The sequence below is a fragment of the Schistocerca nitens genome, chromosome 8 (genome assembly GCF_023898315.1).
Source record: "Schistocerca nitens isolate TAMUIC-IGC-003100 chromosome 8, iqSchNite1.1, whole genome shotgun sequence".
Lineage (NCBI taxonomy): Eukaryota > Metazoa > Arthropoda > Insecta > Orthoptera > Acrididae > Schistocerca > Schistocerca nitens.
The window spans coordinates 470,066,719-470,089,836 of record NC_064621.1 but is presented as its reverse complement, the minus strand read 5'-3'; the positions used below and the strand labels follow the sequence as shown (position 1 = coordinate 470,089,836).

Sequence of the window (23,118 nt, the reverse complement as noted above, 5' to 3'; positions counted from 1 at the left end):
CTTAGAACATGTCCTACCAACCGATCCCTTCTTCTAGCCAAGTTGTGCCACAAGCTCATCTTCTCCCCAATTCTATTCAATACCTCCTCATTAGTTATGTGATCTACCCATCTAATCTTCAGCATTCTTCTGTAGCACCACATTTCGAAAGCTTCTATTCTCTTCTTGTACCTTGACATATTATTATTTCCCTGTACCAAGTGCCCACAAATACTCTAAACACGTTGGTAGTTTTTGTGCATGTTATGTAACACATTGTTTCTGAAATGTTGCATAATGTTTATGTCAAGCATTCGTCCAACATTTGGTCATCATAAAACAAAACTGTCAGCATGATTCAACTTATGTTAAACCTTACTTCAGGATTGACAGCTATGAAGAATGTAGTGCAATGATGATCATGCAGGAGGTACATCACACACACAGTCAATCTCTCTCAGTGGTCAGCAAATACCTGTCACTCCCAAAACTGCATATACATCTCTCAACTACAAATTGCCCCCTTTTACCACTTTACTAAAGCAGAAGTTACTCAGTGCAATCAGGAAAGGAAAAGGAACATGAGATGGAAGTGAATGTTGGCATGACAGGACAAAAATCTCAGAAGTTATCAAGAATATGCACATCCATTTTATTGATTGGGAACAAAACTGTGATGGAATGGACTTGAAAATTCTGGTGTACAGTGAAACAACAGAAGACTAAGAAAAGTACTCTCTACAGAAGACAGAAAGTGATACCAAGGGCTGACAATGGAGCAACAGACAAAACAGGTACTGAAAATGGTGTTAAACAAGGGTGCTGTTTGTCACCAATGTCACAAGTGCTTTTCAGTATTTATGCTGAGAAACCTAAAAGACAATTTGTTACAAAAATCAGGAGGCATAATAGTAAGAGGAGAAAGAACCATGGCAATAAATTATGCAGTGTATGAAGTGTAGTATTTATGGTAAGAAGAAAAGTGAAAAAGAAATAAGAAAATGCTTCAATAGCTTTTAAATGTCGTTGTGGAGAAAAATATTAAAGTGAAATGGACTGGTGGAATGGGAAATGAAGAAGTACATCTACAGGCCAGTAATCAGACAATTTCTCAAATTTCAATAGCTTGACAAATTATTGGCACTGTGCAGCTTTTTTTCCCTTTTTTTGACATTTTAGGAGAGACAGGCTGTCTCTGAGGGGTTTGAGAGGAGTTTTGATCAATGGACAATTTGACAAAATGGCAGACATTGTTCATGTAAGATTTCACTGCACACATTTAGCAAGAAATCCAGGCACATATTACACATGAAGGCATTAAGAACAGAATCAATATTCTAGGCATGACATCCAAGGGAGGAGAATAAAACAAAATTTTAAAAAATTGACTCATTCTGATTCTTTCACAGACAATGCATGTGTATTTTATTGAAAATTCACTACAGGACCAAGCAGAGGACAACATATTTTCACACAACTGCCTCTTCTTTTTCAGTATCAGTGTGAAGTAATACTAATAAGTTATTAAAGGTTTGATTTTCTATTCAGAGAAAGTTGATGTAATTTTCAGTTTCTGAGTGCAATATTTTCTTAAGCAGATTTTCATTGTTAAAAATAATCTCAATTTCAACCATTCCCTGAACCGGCATATTGTTTTCTTTTTCTTCTGTGTACACAGTGCTGAAGTCAATGCAAGAAATGATTTGCCTGCACTAGTAGTCATTCCCACCAATGTCAAACTACTGTGCCGTACAATATGCTCAGTGTGACAGATGCTTCAAAAGTGAGACTAAATTTGACAAACATTATTAATACATCTATGCATTTGTTTGCTCAGTCCTTGTGAGTCAAACTGAGGAGCTACTCAATTGAGAAGTAGCGGCTCTGGTCTCATAAACTCACATACGGACAGGAGAGCAATGTGCTGACCACATGCCCCTTCATATCCGCACCCGGTGATGCCTGTGGTCCAAGGATGACATGGCAGCTGGTCGGTACCATTGGGCCTTCATGGCCTGTTTGGCTGGAGTTTAGTTTTTTTTATGCATTTATGTGATAAAACTGTGGACAGGAAACAGTGAATTTGACAAATAGGTCTGTTCTTTTGCAGGTATCTTGTCAAGAGAAAACTAGTGGAAATGATAAGAATGACAAAAACATCTTGGCTGTGAAGAAACTGCCTGAAAGAAAGAGTGACTGAAGAAAAGATTTGACGCAGAGAGAGAGAGAGAGAGAGAGAGTGTGCACAGAGAGTCCAACTAATACCTCTCTTATGACAGGTACACAAAAGAAAACTACTGTTCAGTTTCTGGCAGCAACCTGTCATGTGTGGTATTTGTTGGACACTGTGCTTTTGTCTGTTGATTTATAATATTATTTACTTTTTGTTAATGTATGATACTTAACACTCTGAAGCATGTTCATCAAATATTACGAGTAGAAAAAATTGAGTTTTTTGTCAGCCTCTCATCGAGAGAATATCCAAACAGGTAAGAGAAATTGTGTGTTATGTAAACAGAAACTGTTGGTGGTGGCCTCCTTAGCTCCATCAACAAACTGATCAGAGGAACTATGGCAGCTTCATGGAGAAACAAAATCACTGTTGATAAAATGGATAAAGAAACATTTGAGAAAGGAGAGACAACTTAAAAATTACCCAATACAGAAACTCATAGAAAGAAAAACCTTAACCACATCATACTCACTTGCTGAGGTACCATATCAGATTCACTTGCTTATCATTATCATCACATAAAGGAACACTCGACACTGCAAAATAACTGTCAGCCTCTAGGAAAGAGATTATGTGATGAAATTGAAGAATTTACAAGATATTTGGAATAGAGTGGAAACCTCATAATCTTGTGAAACTTGAATCCTTAAATAGAATGAAAAAATAGAACAGAATTAATTATGAATATTGCCTGGGAAAGGCAGACAGAGAAATGTATCTAGAACTCTTTTGTAGGTTTCGGCTAGTGGAACCAAATTTCCTCTTAAAAAATAGAAAAGGAGCAAGTATTTTCAATAAAGACTGCAAAATACAGGACATTCATCTCCATCATTATTCAAAATATTAAATAAAACCAAGAACCATATTCAGAGGTGAGATACTGATAAAAACAGAGGCTGTCAGAGGTTCAGCAAAGATAAGGATGAAAATGTTATTGATATAAAATGAAATATGTCAGGTTCCACTTTTAAGAAGGAAATGCAGGAAATCAAATAATGCAATGGTAAATAAACATCATACATAATTTAAAAATGAATTCATCAAGGAGTGCAGAGAACCAAATGTAGAATAGATGCAACTGAAAAAGTAATGACACTGCATACAGTAACATTTAACATCACTTAAAAGAAGGGATGTTACAGGCTCTAATCTGCACAAAGAATGATCACTTAATGGACACCAAGCCAGTGGGAAAGCTATATGAATAAATAAAACAGAATATTATAGTAGAGAAGAACAAAATTCCGTTCCCTTGGCACAGGGGCAACTAGAAGGAACTCCTTTTGCCAGGAAGTGTGATGCGATTTCTTCCTGCTGGTGATTGTCAGATGACTGTCACATTGATGTTGGATTTGGGAAAAGATGAAGGATAGAGAAACTTCAGTTTATAGTAAGTGGGGAAATGCTTATGAAGTATAGGGCATCCGGGAAGGAGCAGCAGTCATGATGTTATGTGAAAATAAATTGGAAGCAAATGGCAGCTGAGGATAAAATCTTCTCTAAATCAGTGAGGGGTGATACATTTCCAATGGATCAGCAAACAATGATTAGACTATTGTGATTTCTTTATAGTCTACAGGTCATGTGAAGTCAGTAAAGCAAACTCTTTACAAACAGGCACGTTCTTTGTTTTCTTCCATGTGTGTGAAAATATTTCAACAAATTACAGCATATTGCATTCCTTAGGTACTGGCTGGGTAGTTAGACAATGATTAGGTTAAAAATTTAGTAATTGGATACAGAGGGCTGAAGTGATGACCATTGATCTCTCAGATTTTTCTGCAGAAAATGGGATCATGTCAGTTTTGTCTAGCTGGCAGCAGTATTAAACTGGGACTGTGAGCTACAGATAATCTCATTATTTAGTAATCAAGCAGCAGTAAAAAGAAGCTGCTTTGAAAACAAAACTAATACGATATTCAATCTTACCAAGCCCACAGTGTTCACTTTTGTAAGCAAGCTGTTGAAACCAAGCTGTACAAAACAGTGTTGACCAGTTTTCTAGTCGATTTAAATTTTCATATTTGCAGCTGCAAATGTGCTCCATCCTTCCACCCATTCATTCAAAAACTCTGTTTGGCAAATCCCATCATGGAAGGAGTCATTCAGAGATGTGGAACAACCAAACTATACATTAACAGGCAGAAGCAACCACTCTAGGCTACTTTCATAAAGCACACTAAAAATAAAATGTAACTAGTTCTATTATTTATACTGATAATTATCACAGTTACTATGAGATACTTTAGAAAAAGTCATTGGTCTTCATTTTACATTCTCAATAGATGCACACAAAGTACACTTCAAACAATTACTTTATGCTTTCAGTGAGCATCCTGCCTATGAATAAAGGAAACTGTACATGATGCTAAAATATTTTTGGACAAACTGAGGATATCATTTGATAACTTGAATGAACAAGCATTAACACACGATAGCAGTTCTACTGCAGTTCACGAGTTTCTTCTAACACTGTAAGGAAGTCAATGGCAGAACTGTGGGATAATTGTTTGGTAACCACATAATCTTGAGCTTCAGAGATGGTCCCTGGCATTTGATAACATTTAACTCGGTCATAATTTGTGGTATCGTACAGGGTAGTGAACACCAATGAGATACTGAACAAATGCATTTGTAGAGGAGTACACTACCTGCAGGACATTAATTTCAAACACTTTAGCTTTGCAGAATTTTTCACAACTTTTGTATGTTGTGGAAATCATGTAACCAAAACTTAGCTGAGACTCATCTGAATCTCACAGCTTTTTGAGAGATAAGAATGGCATGTTTTACATCAGCAGGCACTGACCTCCTTGCAATACTGGACAATACGCTCCCACTGCCGGAGAGCTTCCCGCTCTTCAATATGACGCAGCTCCTCCATGAGCTCACTCGCCTGCTGCAGCACTGTGGGAGCTGGGCTTGATGTAGCTGCTGGCATCTTTGGTAGTTGGCTAGTGGAATTCAAGGGTGGGCCATGGCACATTTCACAAACCATTGCTCCAGCTCCATTCTCAAATGTACACTGAGGACACCGCCAGGATCCAATGACTGCAGGCGTCGAGGAAGGCACTACTGGTGAGAGATCAGGTGGTGTACGCAGTTTTGGGGTGATTCCAGAAACTGCATGAAAAAAAAAAAAAAGATTCAATTACAACTTATAGATGTTTCATTTTAGGTGAAAGGCTTCTGGAGATCATTTTAATTACATGAGCTTCTGATCTGAAGTGATGACACCTAATGAATTATAAGTACACCTACTGCTTAATTATAGGCCAGCTGTAATATTTGTATAACCAATATCAAGTAGATGTACTTGAACAGGTGCTGTATAAAGGTACTTCGAATTAGGAAATGTAAAACACTAACAATGAAAAAAATTGGAAGTTAAATACAGTAATATATACTTATCAGCCAGAACATTATGACCACCTACCTAACAGCCAGTATGTATACCATTGGCACAGACAACAGTGGTGATGCCTCATGGCATGGAAAAAATGATGCTTCGGTAGATCACTGGAAGGGAGGGAGTTGGCACCACATCTGCACATGCATGTCATCTAATTCCTGTAAATTCCGAGGAGGGAGGCAATGAGCTCTGATTCTACATTCAATCACATCCCAGATGTGTTTGATCAGGTTCAGATCTGGTGAGTTGGCAGGGCCAGCACATCAACTGGAACTCACCACTGTGTTCCTCGAACCACTCCATCACACTCCTGGCCTTGTAATGTTGTGTATTATCTTGCTGAAAAATGCTACTACTGTCAGAAAACATGATCGTCCTGAAGGGGTGGACGTGGTCTGCAACCAACAAGTGCACGATACTCCTCTCCATCACGGTGCCTTGGACGAGCTCCACTAGACCCATGGACACCCATGTGAATTTTCCCCAGAGCATAATTGAATCACCATCAGCTTGTCTCCGTCCCACATTACAGGTATCAAGGAGCTGTTCAGCTGGAAGATGACAGATTCGCATTGTGCCATCAGCATGACAGAGAAGGTATCGGGACTCGTCAGACCGTGCAACGCTTTGCCACTGCACCAATGCCCAGTGCCAATGGTCGTGTGCCCATTTCAGTCATAGTTGCTGTTGTCACAGTGTTAACCATTGGCTCATTCATAGGTCGTCAGCTGAGGAGGGTTTGGACACACTTGTACTCTGCCCAGCATTAAAGTCTGACGTTAGTTCCACCATAGTTTGCCACCTGTCCTTTTTTACCAATATGTGCAGCCTACGACATCTGACACCTCTAATGAGGGATGGCCGCCCAACCCCATGACATCTAAATGTGGTTTCACCTTGGTTTCGCTACGTGTTGAAGACAGTCATCACAGGACTCCTTGAACACCCAACCCAACAAGTTATGCAGTTTCTGAAATGCTCATGCTGAGTCTCCAGGCCATCACAACCCGCCCTCGGTCAAACTCAAATTGTGCACCTTCCCCATTCTAAACACGGACAGCATGCTCACCAATACAACATGCACCATGCATGTGTCCGACTAGCAATCATTCCCTGCCAGGTGCCATCACTTGGATGGGTTTACATTGGTAGTAGGTTGGTGGTCATGATGTTCTGGCTAATCAATGTTTGTTGACAAGAAAATATTTTCCTGCACTCCGAGTGCCAACAAATCATATATTTAAACTATTAATTAAAGTATAACTGTTGATACAAATTCTCTGCCATATAAGCACATAATGAAAATTTTGATAAAAGGATATCCAGTATCAAATTAATATCAAATAAAATCTAATTTGATACATAAAAAAACTACTCACAAAGCTGCAGAAGGAAAACACACATGTGAATGTACTGAAATTTGCAAGCTCCTCCTTCTGGCAGAAGGGTTCAAGGGAAAGGAAGAAGGGTGAAGGAAAAGGACTAGTGAGGTCCAGGAAATGGGGCGAGTTCGGGAAAGTAGCCCAGAACCCTGGGTCAGGGAAGACTTACTAGATGGGATTAGAAGGCAAGACTGATAAAAATTGATTATTTGCATTGATATACTATTAAATAAAGATAGAAGTAACTTCCTCTAACAAGACAGCAGCAGCGAATGTGACTACCATAGGTGACAAACCGCTGCCTTTCTGGAGCTTGATGTTGCTTTATCCAGCAGACAGGAGGAAAGGTTTGGACCAAACTGAATCACAAAAACCGACTTGCTGATCCACATATGAACATCAAAATTGCGTACAAGAATGAAAGTAGGTGGAGATAATCAGTGCCATTTAGCACCCTCATTTGACTACAAAAACAAGCTCTTTTGTCCAAAATCTTGATGAAGGAATTCCAACTTAGTCAGCTTTGGCCATTTACAGCAGGAACACTCCTCAATAATTTTGGGAACCAATGAAACACCAAGGAATGGAATGAGAAGAATTTACCAATGTCAAAAGAAATTTGGTGAAATGAAGATGCCATTTCATTTCCACTGCAGATAGTAATTAATGCTGTGTTGATGCTGACAATGGAGACCATACCAATTTTCAGAAACAGTCAGTTATAGCAGTATGCAACAACAGATAATATTGGTGCTGCCACTGTGACTTCCCAAGAAGATACAGGGTGTTTCAAAAATGACCGGTATATTTGAAACGGCAATAAAAACTAAACGAGCAGCGATAGAAATACACCGTTTGTTGCAATATGCTTGGGACAACAGTACATTTTCAGGCGGACAAACTTTCGAAATTACAGTAGTTGCAATTTTCAACAACAGATGGCGCTGCAAGTGATGTGAAAGATATAGAAGACAACGCAGTCTGTGGGTGCGCCATTCTGTACGTCGTCTTTCTGCTGTAAGCGTGTGCTGTTCACAACGTGCAAGTGTGCTGTAGACAACATGGTTTATTCCTTAGAACAGAGGATTTTTCTGGTGTTGGAATTCCACCGCCTAGAACACAGTGTTGTTGCAACAAGACGAAGTTTTCAACGGAGGTTTAATGTAACCAAAGGACCGAAAAGCGATACAATAAAGGATCTGTTTGAAAAATTTCAACGGACTGGGAACGTGACGGATGAATGTGCTGGAAAGGTAGGGCAACCACGTATGGCAACCACAGAGGGCAACGCGCAGCTAGTGCAGCAGGTGATCCAACAGCGGCCTCGGGTTTCCGTTCGCCGTGTTGCAGCTGCGGTCCAAATGACGCCAACGTCCACGCATCGTCTCATGCGCCAGAGTTTACACCTCTATCCATACAAAATTCAAACGCGGCAACCCCTCAGCGCCGCTACCATAGCTGCACGAGAGACATTCGCTAACAATATAGTGCACAGGATTGATGACGGCGATATGCATGTGGGCAGCATTTGGTTTACTGACGAAGCTTATTTTTACCTGGACGGCTTCGTCAATAAACAGAACTGGCGCATATGGGGAACCGAAAAGCCCCACGTTGCAGTCCCATCGTCCCTGCATCCTCAAAAAGTACTGGTCTGGGCCGCCATTTCTTCCAAAGGAATCATTGGCCCATTTTTCAGATCCGAAACGATTACTGCATCACGCTATCTGGACATTCTTCGTGAATTTGTGGCGGTACAAACTGCCTTAGACGACACTGCGAACACCTCGTGGTTTATGCAAGATGGTGCCCGGCCACATCGCACGGCCGACGTCTTTAATTTCCTGAATGAATATTTCGATGATCGTGTGATTGCTTTGGGCTATCCGAAACATACAGGAGGCGGCGTGGATTGGCCTCCCTATTCTCCAGACATGAACCCCTGTGACTTCTTTCTGTGGGGACACTTGAAAGACCAGGTGTACCGCCAGAATCCAGAAACAATTGAACAGCTGAAGCAGTACATCTCATCTGCATGTGAAGCCATTCCGCCAGACACGTTGTCAAAGGTTTCGGGTAATGTCATTCAGAGACTATGCCATATTATTGCTACGCATGGTGGATATGTGGAAAATATCCTACTATAGAGTTACTATAGAGCAGCGCCATCTGTTGTTGAAAGTTGTAACTACTGTAATTTCAAAAGTTTGTCTGCCTAAAAATGTACTGTTGTCCCAAGCATATTGCAACAAACGGTGTATTTCTATCGCTGCTCGTTTAGTTTTTATTGCCGTTTCAAATATACCGATCATTTTTGAAACACCCTGTATGATGACAGGTTATAATGTAGTCATTCACACAGAGCCCTTTCCTGGAAGATTTAGAGTGCATTCAATGTTGTTGTCTTTTTCTGGAATTAATAATGGAAATTATGGTTGGTAGTGGAAGAGCATGTATTCTCACAGCGTACAACCCGATACGAGGAAATATTTCAGAGTATTTTATTTGTTTGTACTCAATGAGGATCTTCAAAAACTGATACACAATTCATTTTGAACTGTTGCATGTAACTGGTCTTCACGCAACCATTTCATGGAAGACAGCAACACAGATAACTAGTGGCTTCCCTACAGATAAGACAACCTTGATCTTTTTGGTTGGCAACAGAATTACTTCCAGCTTGTGCCTTTTCTTAATTTCAGCATAATAATGATGAAGTGAACTTGCCTTAACAGTAATGGTGCTACAGTTACAGGAACTACTACAATATACAGTCCGCCCTGATAGCTGAGTGGTCAGCGTGACAGATTGTCGTCCTACGGGCCCGGGTTCGATTCCCGGCTGGGTCGGTGATTTTCTCCACTCGGGGACTGGGTGTTGTGCTGTCTTCATCACCATTTCATCCCCATCCGGCGTGCAGGTCACCCAATGTGGCGTTGAATGTAATAAGACCTGCACCAAGGCAACCAGACCTGCCCCTCGAGGGGCCTCCCGGCCAATGACACCGAACGCTCATTTCCATTTCCACTACAATATGCAGGTGTTCTTGACAAATCTCAATTTATACAAATTGCTGTTCAGGTGTTGTCAGTCTTACTAGAAAGCATTTGTATTTTGTAAATGGTTATTCCTTGCTTGGCAGTTCTCTCTGTAACGATGGCAGGTGTGTTGGTTATCTACTCATTCACTACAGTATGATGCTGTTTTCACTTGGGGGCAGTACTTTTTACAACTTAATTTGTCCATGCAATTCATAGATTTACTGCATAGTATGAAAACTACAATAAAATAACAGATAACTCTCAATTTATACTCCTCTGAATCACAGTTGTTTAAAAGTGGGTAGTTTAATGCATAAGCTTACATGTGTACATAATCACATAAATGTTTGAAACAAAGAGAAGGATGGCTTTATGGTTCATAATACTCTCTCCCATCAGTGTTTGTGCATGCTATAATATGGTTCAACAATGTATGACTGCGAGTGCCATTTGTATCATGTTAGAGTAATTTCAGTGATGACTGGAGATTGAGAGATTTCAGTCTGTCTATGGATGTTCGATCTGGGTAGCTTTTGTTGGACTGCAGTTATAAACATATTGTCTTCATAAAACTGATCGAGTTCTGATTAGTATCACTGCTTTAACACTGCAGTTCTTCTTGACCATATACTTCAGTACTCTCTATCATTTGGGGCTGGTCTTCAACCACCAGTCACCAGTATTATTGCTCTTCACTTATGATGTTTCACTGTTATGCCTGCACATGCAATCTTTTATCTTGAACACTATCACTGTGTAAGTGTAGCTAGGGCAACAATCTATGGTGTACCTGCTTTAATCAATTATGCTTCAAAAATATCTTTTTGTTGAAAGGCAGAGAGTTTACCGCTGCTTACATTTAGCCAGTTACACAGAAAAAGTGTGAAAGTTATCTAATTCTGCAGATTAATGTTCTTCACAGAAATAAAACTGTCAGAGATGATAGGGCTCAGATTTTAACGTAATATCAACACCCAAAATACGCACATATTTATGTAATAAATATGGGTAAAATATGTTATAAAATGTGTAATATACCTCAACTATTTTATTACCAGGTACATATTTAACATAACACAACTTCTTAATTATGCCATAGTGTACTAAATCATTTTAATATTCACTTAAACATGTACCTCAAATACAAAAAGAAAATTAAGTAAGTTGCTTAATTTTTTCAGTTTGAAGGCCTATACTGTGCTAATAATAGAAAATTATTTTCAGTCATGTCTGTTTGCTAATAATAGAAAATTATTTTTGGTCATATCTGTTTAATAAATTTCCATCTTCCTTTAATTACTACGCTAGTTTACTTTACTCCACTGAGGATATTGCAGATAGTAGCAAATTTCAAGTAGCCTGGATTTCTTGTCTAAACAGCATGAAATTCATTCAATATGTATCCTCTGTCCAGTACCACATCTAAGGTCAGTCAGCCTGCATTTGACATTCTCAACACTTTCCAACCATTTGTGTAAAATCGACACAATAGATTCTAATTCTGTGATGCTTCTCACTAGGAAGAGCATTTATGGTTTCATTGTCAGGTTCAGAGAAAGTATTTTATGTCTCTCATGCTGAAACTGAAGAGTCCCTCTGAAATAAATCAATTAACAATTTTACCGTTTCAAAATTTTCATTATAAAAAGTGACAGCTCCAATCCCTGTTAAGTACTCCTTGTTAGGGCAGGCTGAGGCACCAACACTACTTTTGTAGAAATTGGCAATATTCAGGCTCTTGAAGCTTGTTCCATGAAATGTTTGCAGCATATATAGCAGAGCACATGGAAACATTCATTTGTGGAATTTGGAGTCTCGCATCTGTGTCAATAACATCAGCTTCTTAGACAATTGCACTCCTTTGTTCTTTGTGTGCATATCACTACACAAATTTGCTAAAATTGAGTTAGTCAGTTAGTTCATGGCTCAACATAGAACAATCTCTCTATTGGTAGTAAAAGTTTCATCCTTTATAACCCAAGACCTTAACTTAGACAACAGTTTTGATGCAACAGAAAGCATCATGAACACAAGCAGCTGTGGACTCTTCAGTACTACTTAGAAAACTTTTCTTGAGTCCTAGTTCTGAATCAGTAGCAATCACCAGTAGTGCAAAAACTTCATGCTAGAAATCTTTTGTCTGCCCCACTGCTGATCTCGACAGACCTTTAAGCACCTTTACTAAACACAGTAATGGCTAATACAGTACTCCACCCAGTAGTGTTACTGTATCTGCTTTGCTCCTGAGAAATGAAATTTGAATCTTAGAAAATGAAGTAGAAGCTTGCCCTCCATAATTCAACTCCAAGTGCAATTAACCACTTTGTATTGCCCTTGAATGTGATTTTTAGAGATAATTCACTTCCTGTCTTCATCTTTCATGTTAGATCAGATTTGAAATTTTCTATGGGGATGGTCTGCTAAGAGTGTGGGGAAATATGAAGAAGGCTAAAAAGGCAATAATATCAGTATATAATTTTATGTAGCACGAAGATGTAACACATAAAAATTGTAATTATAGTGAAATATGTAAAAGATGAAATGATAAAATGAAATATATCAACAGCGGTGATATAATTTGTGAACATTTACATTTTTCATGTGCATGGCAGTGAAGTGAAAGAATTTATAGATAAAAATCTGGGCCCATGATGCAAGAATGATGAGTGTTACCACCTCACAAAGATACTGTATTTCAGATCAAAGGTGCAGCCCTTACTAAAATAATTAATACTTTTGCTCGAGGAGAAAAAGAGGAAACAAGAAAGAAAGAAAGCCAGAAAGAAAGAAAACATCAAACCTCATTCTTCACTAACTTGTCTTCACCTATTTCACAGTTTTAACCTCAATGCAAAAATTAAGTTCTACAGTAAAATATAAAAGGATGTAAATCAACCTCATACAGACTGCAGTCATATCTGAATTACAACTTTTATATTCTGGTCCCAGAAATGACTTGACCATATGCCAGCATATGAAAGAGAGGGAACTTTGAGGATAAAGAATTAAATATAACAACCCACTTTCCACTCTTATATAAATTACCTGCATTTTGGGAATTAGAAACATTGTTGAAGTTATGCAATAATGCTGACAGTAAAATAAATGTTTAGCTATGTTTTGAATGTATTTTTGAGTTTTACTGCTGATATATATGGTAACTTACACAGTGAAGCACAAACTTACAGTGATCAACAAGTAGTACACTTAAAGGCTAAATGTATAAAAATATTTAAAAGAACGTAATGACATGTTGCCGTTCTGGATTTTCAGCTTAGCATATATATTTTCTTCCACTATTCATTTGGTTATTATGAAAATATTCACAATACAAAGAAACCATTTCCTCATAAAAGATTTACTTTTCTGTTATAAAAATTAAAATGAACAAAAATGTCATGCATTAAATGTTTGATTTTAAACATTTTTCTTCACTTAGGATATTAAATGTAGTCACAAGAATTATTAAATTTAAATTATACAATTTTTACTAACCACTGCGGCGTGGAGCAGCAGCAGCAGCAGCAGCAGCAGCAGCAGCTGGTGACCCATTAATGCGTGATGAGCTGGCCCGGCGCTGAGCAGGTCGCTGCTTTGGAATGGCACCGCTGCTTCCCGAGCGAGCACCCACCACCTGCCGATGCGACTGGCGAGGGGAAGGACTGCGTGGAGTTACGCTGGGCTTTGGAACTTCCAGAAGTTTCTTTGTTGTCTCACAAACTTTACACACCTGAAGGCTCAATGGGTTTTTCAGTGTACACTGTCCACATGACCAAAACTCCCCCTTCCTCAGGGTCTTGTCTTCTACAGTACTAATACTGCGCAGTTTTGAGCCACCACACACTACACACGCATTATCAGCACCTGAGTTCACTAATGTACATTTTTTACACGTCCATTCCTGGTCCCTAACACTATTAGCACTAAAGCCTTCTCCAGGCAAAAATTGGAAGTCATCTTCCAAGTCCTGTTCCAAGGTAGCTAATGTTGGTGTCAACCCTGGAACTGGTAATTGCATGAGATCACCATTAGTTAGGATTTCCAGTTCCTCAGATTCTTGAGATCCCTCCTTCTTGGTTGGCGTGTATCGAACACTATCTTTGGTCACAGTTATGAGACTAGGTTCAGTAAGGGAAGGAGGGGAACGCACTGAATTACATATATCACAGCTATCAGACCAAAGAGGATTGTATGTATATGAGCACTTTGTACACGTCCACATGCGATCAAATGAACTACCACTCAGGCTAGAATTTTCTGAAGAAGCTGTTGACGATGATGAGGAATTTTGGCCAAGGGAGTTTTGGATGGTGTGCACAGGTGATGATACAGCAGGAGAAACAATATTGCCATTGGACACCTTGCTATGGTCCACATCAGCACCGGAGCCATTTGATGGCGATCTTCCAGGTATATTTTTTATTGTTTTCCTCGGAAGCACTAAGTTTGTACGGACAGGTTGGAGATGCTGAGTTGTTATAGGGTCAGAGATTCCAATGTATGAGTATCTTGTAACAGATCTATTTAAATTTTGTTGTTGCTGCAGATTCAGATTAACTGTTGACTGCAAGGCATAGTTGCCCTGTGTATCCATTTCAATCATGCTCCGGCGGTTGGCAATAGCTCGGCTACTTTGTAGTTCACTTCCTGTTGAGTGCACTTCAGAAAAGGATCTGCGATAAACTGGTTTAGGCCAAACATCGCTGAGCAGTGAACTTATTTCATTATTATTTTCCAGGTGAGAAGAATTTCTCACATAATGAGTGTCTTGGGGTGTTGATGATGCACCAAATAACAACGAAAAATCACATTTTTTAAGCCCAGGTGCACTGGCCTCTGTAACAGACTGCCAGTCAGGAACAGTTATAGTGACACCATTCCTCGGCAGTGTACCTGATGATGTTGCTGAAAGACTGCTGGAGAAATCCAGTGGGGTATTGAGTTTACGTGGTGTTTCACACACCTCGCAACGATCAGCACTATGAGAGTTGTGAAGTGTGCACCTTCAAAAGAAAACAAGAATAGAGAGTAATAAATGAATGTGTCACAGTGGCATTAAATTCATTCTCATTAAATTAGTATTCAGTTAAAGGCTAAAAGAATTACGTTCTAACTCAAAGAGGATCCTCATCTGCAAGCTCAAAATCATCCCACTTATATATACGAAATCAAGATAAAGCGGAAATGCGACTTAAATCTGAGTAATGTGATTACATGAGACAAATGTTGCAAAATACCATCCACCTGCCACGAAACCAACTTAAAACTAGAACTGAAATGTAAATAAACCCATAAAACTAATTGACATTTCCAAACCTTTGACAAACCCATGTTGTGGTAGCTTCCTGTATTTTAGCTGGTGACTGACTGTTTCTTGCATCAATTTTTTCATTAGTGCTGACACCAAGGCAATGTGGTCGGGCTTTCCAGGCTGCTGCATCAAGCAACATGCGCTGAACCATTGGAGATTCACGTGGTGATGATCGACTAACCTGTAAATAATATATTAATACTTAACAGAAATCATAAAATTTTAACCAAAACAAAAACAGAATAACCAATTTCTTCCTTCATAACTATGAGTAAATTGTTTTCTCCCATTGTGTTCCTTTCTTTAATGTCCTCAGACCTAATGCGCCTGTTTCTCACAGTCCTTAGCTTGCTTTCAAATATTGCCACTAATTATGTTATCTACTTGTCCTCCAACAAGTTTTGTTAGCTGTATAATAATATATTGCAATCTCTAAAATTGGCTTCCCAGGTATGTATTTAATTTTCATATTAATTTATAGCTGCATTATAGCCCATATAGTATTTCTGTAACAACCGACCAACTAACAGAAAATTAGACAAGAGTTCATTACAGATAGAACAGCAGTGGTTGTCTCAACTTTATTTATAAATGGATAATTAATATAATTTTAACATTATTAGCAATGGAACAAAGGGGAACTTACAAGAAAAGTCAAATGAAAAAGAAGGTATGCACATAAATGAAAACAAGGCCTCCTACAATCAGTACAAGATGCTGAAAGTAGTTACAATGTTGAGAAAATATTGCCGCAGGAATGTCTGATTTCATATTGACAATAAAACAGTCATAGACATAAAGAAGCAAATGGAAACATGAAAGTAGCATAAAATACAACTACAGAAGTAATTCATCAAAGTGTAGTTGTACTAAAGAAGGTTAAGGAGCACCATAATCTTCTAACTACAAGAGAAATGAATTGAGCCAAATTCAAGGAAGGAGGTGACACAGTTAAGTTAATACTGAAATGCTCATGCTGAGAGATGTGAATAGGAATGTGACTCTCCTGAGAATGAGAATGTTTGACTACATGTACAACACATCAGTCATTTCAATCAAAATAATCAGGTTTTGAAAATATAATGTAATTGAGTGAATAAAAAAGCCACACACCAAGCAGCAGGAGAAAATATATATAAACGTTAAGTAAATGTGCAAGCTATCAGAGCCAGTGGCTCCTTGTTTCGGCAGAAGGGGTGAAAGGCAAGGTAGACAGATTTAGGAAAAGAACTGGTGATGTTTAGGAAATGAGGAGAGTTCAAAAAAGTTGTCCAGACTCCAGGTCAGGGGAGACTTATCAGACAGGATGAGAAGGAAAGACAAACTGTTTGGTACTGCAGCAGATGAGATTTGAAATCCTGATAGCTTAAAGGTAAAAGATAGGATAATAAGCAAGACAGAGACTACTGCCAAACATTGTGCAAGAGTTAATAAGAGCAGAAAACTAAGTGCACTGCATGTGGTACAGGTGGATGGTGCGGAAAAACAGGCAGGTCAGATAACAAAAGATATAGAAAACTAAAAGAAGTGAAGAAAGAAATAGTTAATGAGAAGAAATGCCGAGACTGAAGGAATTAACGTAAATTAAGGCCAGGTGGTTGTCAAGAACTATCAATATATTGTAATGCCAGTTCCCAACTATGGAGTTCTGAGAAACTGGTGTTTGGGGGGGGGGAGGGGGGGGGGGAATCCAGATGATTCATGTGATGAAACAGGCAACGAGGTCACGACTGTCATGTTGTAGAGCACACACTGCAGCAGGATATTGTGTGTTGCCACTTACACTCTCTTATCTGTGTCTGTTCATCCTAACAGACAACTTCGTGGCAGTCATAACAATGTAAAAGGGTGAACAGCTGGTACATGAAATGTGGCTCTACCTTTGATAGTACATGTTTTGCCAGTTACAGGGCTGATATAGGTGGTAGTAGGAGGGTGCATCATACGGCAAGTGTTATAGTGGTGATGATCACAGAGTAGGAGCCATGGAGTAGTGTACAGGTGCATTGCAGAGATTGGGCAAGTGGTGGGGGAGTGGGTGGAGGGGGGGGGAGGCAGGGGAGTGTGGGGGGGGGGGTATGTTAGAAGGGGGCTCCAAAAAGGTATTCTACATATGGTGTGCAAAATGTCGGACAGGATGAACCTCACTTCAGAGCATAATTTTAGGAAGTCATAGCCTTGTCAAAGCAGTTGGAGGGATCAGCAGTACCAAAACTGGATGTGGCAGCATGGGAAATCTGCTTCTGAGTTAGACTGATGAGATAGCTAGATCCAGTGAAGGCTGAGGTGCAAGTGGTGGTGTTTTGCTGTAAAGAGTCTGCATCTGAACAAACATGTTTGCCCTAAATGCCAAGGCTGTATGGGAGGGAACATTTGTCATAGAAAGGATGGCACCTGCCAAAATGGAAGTACTGTTGTTTCTTGTAGGTTTAATATAAACAAAATTGTGTAGCTGGCCACTGGTGTGAATGAGGTCAACACCAAGGAAAGTGGCATGGGACTTTGAATAGGACCATGTGAAATTTATTGGGAGAATGTACTTAAAGAGATTCCTAAAATTAAAGATTCCTAAAATTATAGATTCCAAAAATTGGAAATTCCAAAAATTCTAACAGGCCAGCCTCACCATGAGTCCATATGGCAAAGATATCATCAATGTATTCAAATCAAACCAGGGACTGAAAGCTTATGGATCCCAGGAAAGCCCCATCCAAGAGACCCACGAAAAAGTTGTCATAGGAAGGAGTCATCCTGGTTCCCATTGCCATGCCCTCTGATTTGTTTGTATGGCAGCTGCTCAAAGGTAAAGTAGATATCGGTAAGTATAAAGCTGATTAAAGTGAGCAAGGAGGACATCATGGGTTTGGAATCAGTTGGACACTGGTTGAGGTAATGTTCAGCAGCAGAGAGACCATGAACATGGGGGATGATCGTATGGAGTACGGGGGGTGGGGGGGAGGGGAGGGGCAGGGTGATAAGCAAGGTGTGTGACAGGAGTGAGGCAGGCACAGATTTCAGATCTAGGAAATGGTTGGTCTCTTTAATAGAGAAGGGAAATATTTGTACTGTAGATTGCAGGTGTTAATTCACTAAAGCAGATACACGTTCAGCTGGTGCTTTGAAGCCAGCAACTATGGGACAGTTTGGGTGATTGGGTTTTTGGATCTTATGAAGAAGGTTAAAGATTTGGGCGTATGGTTCGGTGGTGTATGAAGTTCTATGGACTGAGGTGTTAGTCCGTGTGAGGGGTCTGAGGTGTTAAGAAGGTACTGTAGTCAGTTTGTATCACAGGGATGGGATCTTGATGGTAGGTGTCATACCTACAGGTGTCAGACAGTTGTAGTGTATACCATCGCTTTCATACTCCCACCGATCAGGTACGGCAGTGATAGATCCCGTGTCCACTGGAAGGATAATGATGCAGTCATAAATTTTTAGGGGATGAAGAGCCTTGAGTTCTGCAGAGGACAGGTTATGGTCATGTTGTAGGGATCTGTTGGATGTTAAGAATTCTTCAAAGGCTTTAAAGGGGTGGTTCTGCGGCAGTCGTGGTGGATCAAGTTGGGATAATGTTCAGAACTGTTCAACGCAGTGTTCAGTGCCAAGTTTGATGTTGGAGAGGTTTGGGATTGTGATGCAAAGTGATATTTTCAATTGTCATTATGTATGAAGGAAAGTAGGTCCTTCACCAAAGCAAGTTTAGGGCTGAAAGTGAGACACTTGGATAATACAAATAATTCAGGAGGGGACACTGCCTTAATGAGAGGTTAAGAACACTGCGTTGTTGTGGCTGGTTCTTGTGTTCATGAGTTATTGATGCTGGGTCCATCCTGACTGATATTTTGCCCGCTACACCTAGAATAGCTTTTTGAGCCCCCACCCCTCACCCCTGCCCAATTTCTGCACTATCCTGGCCAGACCAGATGCTCTTTTTGCACCTATTCACTACCCTATGGCTCTTACCCCTGTGACTGTCACCACTGTAAGACTTGCCCTATGCACCCTCCTACGACCACCTGTATCAAACATTTACTATCAAAGGGAGAGCCCCATGTGAAATGACACATTAAGTGGACCAGCTGTTATGTAAACACTGTTTGGTCTTTTACATTGGTATGACTACCATCAGCTTATCAGTCAGGATGAATGAACACAGACAGAGAGTGTATACTGGCAATGCACAAAATCCTGTTGCAGAGCGTGCTCTACAACATGACAGTCATGACATTGGTGCCTGCTTTGCCGCATGTGCCATCTAGATTCCTCCCCTGCCACCAGTTTCTGAGAATTCCATAGGTGGGAACTGGTGTTATATTCAGTGCTTCATCTCAACTTCAGCATTGTCCTGTGGTACTACATTTCAAAATCTTCTATTCTCTTCCTATCTGAACTTTGCATCTCTTCCTATCTGAACTTTGTACTGTCCATTTTTCATTTCATACAAGGCTGCACTACAGAATTACGATATCACTGGGAAAACTCAAAGACTTTATTTCTTCTCCCTGAACTTTAATTCCTTTTCACATTTCTACTTACAATACTTCACAGTTTGCTCAATCTACATACTGAATAGCATCAAGGATGGGCTACAATCCTGTCACACCCCCTTTGCAACTACTGTCTCTTTCATGTCTTTTAACTCATAACTGCAGTCTTGTTTCTGCACATGTTACAGACAACATTTCACCACCTGTATTTTATTCTTGCTACCTTCATTGTCAAATGCTGTCTCTAAATCTTTAAATGATATAGGTGTAGGTTAGCCTTCTTTAAATGTATCTTCTACATCAAGGCATCAATGTTTGCCTCAAATCTTCGTACATTTCCTCCAGAACCAAAACTGATCTTGTCTGAAGACAGGCTCTACCAGTCTTCTCACTCTTCTGTATAATAATTTGTGTTAGTTCTTTTCAGCCATTAGTTATCTTCTTTGTAATTTGAATTGTTATAGCCTTCTTGAAGTCTGAGGGTATGTCTTTCATTTCTCGTACATCTTGCATACCAGACAGAATAATTGTTTTTCCAAGGATCTCAATAAATATGAGTCAACATTGTCTACATCATCATAGGTTCTTCAGTATTCTGTCAAATTCTTCTCAGAGTATCATGTTTCCCATCTCTTTTTCATCTACTTTTTCCCCTTCCCATAATACTATCTTCATTCCCCTTGTACAGCCATTGTGTATCTTCTTCCCACATTTCAGTTTCCCATCTTTTCTTTGAATTGGCTTCATGTCTGTGCTCTTAATAGTCATTCACGTGGTTCTCATTTTTTTCCTGATGTCTCTTTAATTTTGCTATAAGTAGCTCATCTAATATTTTTCATAGTCTGCACTTCTCCTCCATCTATTTCTCCTTTGCCATTTTGCTCAAGTCTGTATCCCCTTTTGCCTGCTTCATTTTTGTATTTCCTATATTCATCAACTAAGTTCAGTATCTCGTGTGTTGCCCACGGATTTCTCCTGGGGCTTGTCTTTAGTATTTCATCTATCAAAGCTACCCATTTTTCATCTGTTGTATTATTTCCTGCAGTTTCAATCAATTATTGCCGAATGCTCCATATGAAATGCTATGACAATCTCTTACTCTTCTGACTTATCCACATTCCTTTCCTTAATTTCTGACTATTCAGAAGTAATTTATTCACTTTCAATCTGCAGTTTTTAGAATTTCTTCTGTCATTCTGTATTTATACTCATGGAGAAAAAAAGGCACCAAAAAATCAAAAGAAATCTGTTGTGATTTCTCATGTAAGGAAGGCCACATTTTTATGTAAGTTCTGCTTAAGAAATGTCTTGTACAACAGATGGAACTTTACTACTTGGGAGGAATACAAATCTGAGGAGTTTGTAGTCACAGCAGAATTTCATAACTGTCATGTGGTAATCTAGGGCTATTGTTCTTAATTTGGACTCTGACAGTAGTATGCTTCCTGAACTGTGGTAATACTCTGGCTCTTTTTATGCCAACATGACAGAAGTCCTAGTCACACAGCAAAGACCACTGCAACGTGGTTCAAAGAAAATTAGGAGCATTTTGTGAAGTTATATGTTAAGTATTGTAACAACAGACCCAGATATGAGTACATAAGGCAGATCATACATGATGTGGGGTGCAGCAGTTATACTGAAGTGAAAAGGATGCTGGAAAGTGACAGGAACGGAGTTGATGACCAGAATAATGTCTTTTGTGGATGCTAGGTAATTGTCATTGATGATGACCTAATTATCCAAAAACCTGTTTGCAAACATATATTGATATAGCAGAACATAATTTGTTTACTCCATTAAATTTAAGGCATGCAGTCATGCAAATTTAATCTCTTCTATTGACATTTTGGCAGTGAATCTTCCAGCTTTTCTCAGAGTACACCAAGAGACTGAAAACAGTACCAAGATCACTTTATGTTCTCCACCACAGTGGTACTGTGCATGCAAGTTGGCTTCACAGATGCTGATCAATCGTAGAGAGGTTTCAGACAAAGGATTCCTTCAGATTGAATGCAAACACCTGAAGACCATCTTCGAAGCAAATGGATATTTCTAGCAACAGATTCCCAGGGCATTGCCCATGAAATGAAGGATGCAGATGTGTGATCAGGAATACAGTGATGACACTTACAAGTCAACTGCATTCCTGCCTTATGTGAGTGCTCTCACCTCAAAGATAGGCTGGATCCTCGAAAAATACAGTGTCAAAATGGTCTTCCATCATCTGACAAAGATATATGCTCCACTAGGTGCTGTCAGGGTTGACTTGCTGCTACAGAAGGCAGGAGTACCAGATCCCTTGTGAGAGTTGTGGCGGTTTGTGTATTGGCCAATCAACATGAACGGCTCATGAGTGTTGCATCTAACACCAGTGGTATATGTAGTGTCGGCAGACTTGCCAACACTACGCACACTAATTGAAAGAGGCGGCCAAGATGCACGCGCTAACTCACGAAGGATGGAGTGAGGTCTGAAACAGGAGACTTAATGAATGTGATAAAGAAAATACGTATCTTTGGAATATACTTAACTTTTAATACATCCTTGTATACATCGTTCTTGATGAGACATCGGGAGATTGTGGCGATACAACTGACTCTTTATATACAAGCTATTTAAGGCTAATGGCGCCTTGCTAAGTCGTAGCCATTAACTTAGCTGAAGGCTATTCTAACTGTCTCTCAGCAAATGAGAGCAAAGGCTTCGTCAGTATAGTCGCTAGCAACGTCGTCGTACAACTGGGGCGAGTTCTCGTACGTCTCTCGAGACCTGCCGTGTGGTGGCGCTCGGTCTGCGATCACACAGTGGCGACACGCGGGTCCGACATGTACTAATGGACCACGGCCGATTTAAGCTACCACCTAGCAAGTGTGGTGTCTGGCAGTGACACCACAGTATATGTGCTTGCTATAACCAAATAAATCAGCAGTGGCAAAACACTGCATAGATATCTCCACTCTATGAACTATACCAGCATGAAGATTTTAGCTGCCACTGTGTCATTTTAGGATTCTTGTGTTTTGCAGAAAGTGTGGAAATTTAATTACCTCATAATTTAATAAATCATGACAGTGGTTTTAATTTGGAAAAGTCATTGACTCTGATCCTTATTAAAGCCAATAAATTGCAGAGGTGGTGTCATGATGTTGCCACCAATGAATAAACATTGAGGAAGGACTTGATCATCTGAACATTTCTCTATATACCTCATGGGGCACACATCTGCACAGTATAGCTCTCTGCCACTGGGGTGAATTGTAGTGTCAGTTA

The 23,118-nt window shown here is 39.6% G+C and overlaps 1 protein-coding gene across 1 annotated transcript in view; it reads right to left on the bottom strand.

The window, feature by feature from the left end:
* LOC126199294 (calpain-D-like) overlaps window positions 1-23,118 on the bottom strand; it is a 113,822-nt gene that overhangs the window by 86,840 nt on the left and 3,864 nt on the right. Inside the window, exons 2-4 of the mRNA XM_049936119.1 lie at window positions 15,364-15,539; window positions 13,543-15,050; window positions 5,022-5,335 (exon numbers count right to left, since the gene is read on the bottom strand). Of these exons, the coding sequence (XP_049792076.1) occupies window positions 5,022-5,335; window positions 13,543-15,050; window positions 15,364-15,509 (1,968 nt within the window). The 5' untranslated portion in view covers window positions 15,510-15,539. The remainder of the gene's footprint in view (window positions 1-5,021; window positions 5,336-13,542; window positions 15,051-15,363; window positions 15,540-23,118) is intronic.